This window comes from Dreissena polymorpha, chromosome 4 (assembly GCF_020536995.1).
Source record: "Dreissena polymorpha isolate Duluth1 chromosome 4, UMN_Dpol_1.0, whole genome shotgun sequence".
Classification (NCBI taxonomy): domain Eukaryota; kingdom Metazoa; phylum Mollusca; class Bivalvia; order Myida; family Dreissenidae; genus Dreissena; species Dreissena polymorpha.
In genome coordinates, this window is record NC_068358.1 from 81,655,225 (window position 1) to 81,660,940 (window position 5,716).

Sequence of the window (5,716 nt, forward strand, 5' to 3'; positions counted from 1 at the left end):
ACTTACTCAAGAGTTTGTCAATAAGTCGTAAAGCTTTTGATGACATCAGGCTAAAATAAATAGGTTTAAACCTGGTTCCCTTCCATATGTTTGAATGATGACTTAGTTCAATGATCAATATGTACCAGCTGCAGACATAGTCTGACATGATCCAGCAGTGATCCTATTGTGAGTGTAGGATGTAAACATGTGGATTGGGTGATTTCAATTACATGCGAGAGATTTCATAAAATGTTAAGAATATTTGTAGAAAACACGGAGTCTGACATGGTTCAAATTGAATAAGGGTACAACTGATTATATTATCCCTATGCATGTAGATTTTGAGCAACAAATACTTGTATTCATTGCCAGTCTGAGGTTAAATCCGGGCTTGATGCATATTCAGTCCACACAGGCTGATCAGGAACAACTCTTTCTGCTTACTAGTATACAGGAATTTTAAACAAATAAATCCATGAAAGTTGAAAATTGAGCTAATCTGGGATGATACTTTAGGTACATGCATTGGGCCCAGTTGTCTGGGAGTGCAGCTCAAATGTATTGTTATTGATTTCTTCAGCCTTGAAGAAGGACAACGTGGAGATGAAGTCATACATCGACAAGCTGGTGGCCAAGTGTATGCTGCACTGCCCTGAGGCCCTAGCCCAGGAGGACAATGAGAAAACCAAGCTATTCTTGCTCTAGGGGTCACTGTAGTGGTTGAGACAGCGGCCATTGTAGTGGGTATCATAGTGGCTGCCATTGAGGGTGCAACAGTGGAAGTCTACATCTGCAGTATTCACCATTGTAGTCATTAAGAAAGCTTTACCAGGGCTGAATATAATGTTTATGGGACATTTTTGCTAATTTATTAATTAGTAATTAGCTATTAATCATAATCAAAAGATGTTAAAACTCATGAAAATTCTTTATCTAAAGGTAAACCACCTTCATTAAATAACATTTATTTGTTTGTTTGTCATATAATCAATAAATGAAAACACAACAGGCAAATAAATCAATAAATAAAAAAGAACAGAATAAATAAATTTGCACAAATCTCAAAACTTATACTAAATGTAATGTTTGTGAAATGTCCAGGACATCAACTATCAAATAAGTCATTGCTATTGTGTGCCTCATTCACTGCCTTATTTGATGCCATAATGGGTGATGTGTTCACTGTCAATGGCAGCCACCGTTCTGACAGCATTCTCTGGTGAAGACGTATTCTCAGATAACGTGTTAGTGTCTGCAGTATTAACTCTTAGGTCTTCCATTCTCAGGATGAATGTACTTTGCCATACTGTTGAAAAAGAGAACACATGCACAGCCGCTTTTCAGAATGTGAACATTTGAGAACAGATGAAGAACGGCTTTCACTAAGTGAACATATGAGAAAGAATTTTAGGGCTGATATTCACAAAGTGCCAACATTCAGGGCCGATATTCACACAGTGAACACTTGATAAAGCATTCAGGGACAATATTCACACAGTGAACACTTGATAACACATTCACTTGATAACGATATTCACATAGCAAATACTTGAGAACACATTCAGGTCGGATTTTCACAAAGTGAACACTTAAGAACACATTCAGGGGGCTATATATAATGATTAACCAGTGACTTAAGGAATATATGATTTTGAGGACAACCATTAAATTTCCCTGTATAAATCTGGGCCATGTTTTTTATGCAGAACAAGCATTATATTAATGCCTTTATGTAATTACGTAGTTAACTTGACCAGAAGTTACTGTGAAAGCTATATTATTGGTAGTTCACACTTTTTCGTAGATTTTTGGTCGGCCGCTCAATCAGGAAAACACATGTTTACTGAACCTTTCATTCCAAAGTAGTTCATCAGATGCATTCAAAATCTAACGAATTTGCCTGATTTTACAGATCCAAGAAACGTCATGTAAACTAAATTAAATTCATCCACAGAGCAGATAATGTATACTTGCGCTGTACATCCTGTGAATGTGTTATTTTTTCAGTTAGATCTATAATTTATTTCATGTTTAGTATTATGTTGACATACGTTACTTTTTATGTGCTGTGTTGTTAAGTTTGTTTGGTATTGTGATTATGTGCACTTTGTTGTTCTTTTTTAGAAACTTTGTTTCCGAAATTTTATTTGTCACACAGGTCCAAAAATATTTTGAGGATTGTTTAAACTGTTCTATAGAAGCTCGATTTGATCTGATGAAATTATTTTACATTTCATACTTATTCTGCATCTACAGATCTGAAAAATCCCATTGTGTTTGTACATGAAATTATCAAATAATGATACTGATATTCAAGAGATGACCAGTCTGATGCATAACTGGTTCTTGTGCCACATGCAGCCAGCGTGTATCCTGAACAGCCTGTGCAATCGCGCAGTCTGGTCAGGAGCTACACTGTCCATTATATAGTCACGCAAGAATGTGTGGATATGCAGTCCGGGTTAGAGCTACACTCGTCGCATTTGGCATAAGACCATTTTTGCATGATGCGGGTCAGATTATGTGAATGTCAAGAAGACGTCTTTTTGTATGTATAAAACAGAAACCCATATCATACTGAATTATCTGATATACCTGCGCAGGCATTTAACAAATGTGTTAGTGTAGATCTGACCAATATGTGATGCAGATTAAATACTAATTAGTTTAGTGTTCATAGAATTTCAAACATAGATCTGATGAAAGATTTTACTTGTTTACATTACAAAGCATTTCATCAAATGCAGATCTGACTGAAACAAAATTTTAAACTGATATTTTTATATAGCTCTGATAGAGTGCTAGTGTTTCACTCTTCTTTTGAAGAAATCAGCCTTGTCATGTGAAAATTGGTCTTATGCCATATGAGGCTAGTGTTGATCCAGACCAGTCTAGGTCATGGAACTGTCTGGTCAGAGCTTCCCTGTCCTATATAAAGTCATGCAAGTATTCATGGCCACATTAGAGGACTAATTTATTATTACTGGACTATTAATACGTTATATGACCATATCTGTGGAATAATTTCTTGTACTTGTTTTTGTTTTGAATGGGAGTATTATATCATGTTTGTTTTGCTTATTCACTGCCTGAAACAAACCAATGAACATTGGTCAGTTGTCATTGTTGTTTTGTATTTCCTCATGCCAGTATTTAACCCTTTACCACTTAGATACGTATTTCAACGGATTTGTAGTTCAAAGAAAGTTAAATTTCATTAAAAACCTTTCTGATATTCAAGTTTTAAAGGTTTGAGTTCTTAGATACTGATGAGCAGCAAACAGCATAAAACCTGAACAGATTTCGAGTTACTCGCAGGCTGTTCTGGTTTTATGCTGGTTGCAAAAGCCATTTTCACTTTGCTTCTTATGGAGGAAAGGGTTATATAATACATTTAACAGAGTACATAGTTTTCAAACAAGATGAAAAGTGCCATAAATATGGTGGCATATGTTAGTAACAGATGTTTCAGTTCGCATTTTTGTTGCCATATTTTTGTTGGGTTTCAAATGAAGGAATGACCAGTATGTTCAAGGTCAACAATAATAGAACATTCAATTGAACCAAGATGAAAATGATATTTTGACCTTGAGTTTGTGTGTGGTTGTTTTACTTTTTTAATGAATATACTTTGAATGATTAAGCTTCTATATATATGTTTCTTTCAATAACCAGGGTTATGTATCCATGTACATTTCAAAGCGTCATCATCTTTTTCTGCATCAAGGCATATCACTAAGAACAGTTATAAATGTACATAACCTCAATTCATGTCTTTTACTTTGGCGTTTCTGTGTTAAAAGTAGTCCATACATATGTACAGATGGACAAAGATGTTTAATCTTTTAATCTTGATCAATAATATTTAACCAATGAGAATCAAAGCTCAAAGGTAACAAGCATTTTCAATGTTAAAGATTAAATGTTACAATAAATTTCATTGGTCAATTTTTATGATTGATATTTAGTTCAGGATTGAGATCCTAAATAGTTGTTGGGACCGACTATATAGATTTTTGAACAGATACATCTTGTATCTTATTAGTATAATAACATTTTACTCTGTCTTCTAAACTGGGTATAGAACATGTATCAAACATTCCTATTTATATGTTCAAAGACTCAGTGGTGAAATAGAAATTGTGTCGAACTTGCAACTGAAATGTCTTGATTTTTACTCGTTGCGTGCGAATGAACCCTCTGAAAACAAACTGATGTTGGTTGTGCCCATCAAATGAAAATAAAAAGGGGTTGATATGCCTCATTCTTTTGATTCAATAAGTTGTTTAAATTGGTTGAATCTTATCATTCTGACTTGTGCTTTTCATCACTTTTGAGCTGCAACATGCAAAAATGGGTCTTACTGAAACATGGCCAGTACAGTCTGGGCCTGAGCTGTTTTCTATACAGGTCAGCAAGGTTTTATAGTCTCCATAGCATTCAGAGTAGCGACTGATCGACCAGCGTGAATGAAGACTGTTCTAGAGCTACTCCGGCTGCTTTAAGACCCATTTTTGCATGACGCAACTCCCATTATTTGAGAATCAGTTAGGGGAGTCATGCTATTCCACACATAAATCCTGGTGATGTTATGGTTGTTATCATCATGTACTATATCCCATGTGTATTATGTTGGTATTAAAAATACAAAAGTACATGTATCAGTTTAGTATGTGTATTTTTATAGTCCACAATTGTCCATTACATAATTATGTAACATATCATATACTTTTTACAACTATATTTTGCTTTTTTGAATTTCCATAATATGCATGTAAAATAAATCCTTAAAAACAAAGATTTTTTTTGATATTCCTAGAGCTGTGTTATGATCCAGTATAACTTAATGTACAGACAGCTGTAATAAAAATGAGTTAGCTATGTCATAATGGATATCATGCCCACCATGCTGTCAGGAGACACTTGGTTGGATCCCCATGTTGGGAGCCATTTAAGGGCCTTTTCAAAGATGTTAAGTACTGGTTCTTCCCAGGACACAGCCATGGGACCATTTAAAGTTTCCCAAGGCCATTGATGTAACAGTTCAAATACATGTAGGCTTAAACTAAAATATGAATAAACAAACAATAATTGACCAACAGATACTTTCCTGGTGATGATTGAAATGACAAACTGTGTTGCTGTTTAAGTGGTAAATACCCATTGAGGCATAATCCAAATCCATTGACTCCAAATCTTGAGAAGAACAAGCTTGGACTAACAGAAAGACATATTGAACTGTATATCTACCTGTGATGGTGATACACATGTAAATCTAGAGCTACCACACAAATTGTTGACAGTTAGGCCCCCACATAGCGTTTATTGAAACAATCTCAAGCTTTGAAAATGCTATAATTTAATCTTTGAACCCGGAAGTAACCCCTTGAAAATGACTCGGGCATGTGAACAACTGTCTCTTACAGGTTAGCATTTGTGCTTTAATGCAGGTAGAAGACAAGATACTGGACATGCTGACAAAGTGATTCTTATATAGCCACGCCTACCATCAGGTGAAGGGTATAATTGGGCCACATCATGCTAAAACAGGTCATATACCAAAGGCACTCGATCTGGTCAGGAGATACGCTGTCTACCGTCTACTATAAAACCAATGTTTACATGACTCTGCCAAAACAATATCCATCTCTGTATATATCAAAGGCCAAATTACAAAACAAAACACCTGTCAGAAAAAACCTGCATGTAACTACCGAATCACAACAACGCCAAG

At 35.3% G+C, this 5,716-nt stretch overlaps 1 protein-coding gene across 4 annotated transcripts in view; it reads left to right on the plus strand.

Moving 5' to 3' along the window:
• LOC127879290 (uncharacterized) overlaps window positions 1-4,780 on the plus strand; it is a 37,613-nt gene extending 32,833 nt beyond the window's left edge. For all 4 annotated transcript variants that reach the window (XM_052426066.1, XM_052426067.1, XM_052426069.1 and 1 more), the window contains one exon: window positions 563-4,780. In XM_052426066.1, coding sequence (XP_052282026.1) covers window positions 563-687 — 125 coding nt within the window. In that variant the 3' untranslated portion in view covers window positions 688-4,780. The remainder of the gene's footprint in view (window positions 1-562) is intronic.
• Window positions 4,781-5,716: the final 936 nt, after the last annotated feature.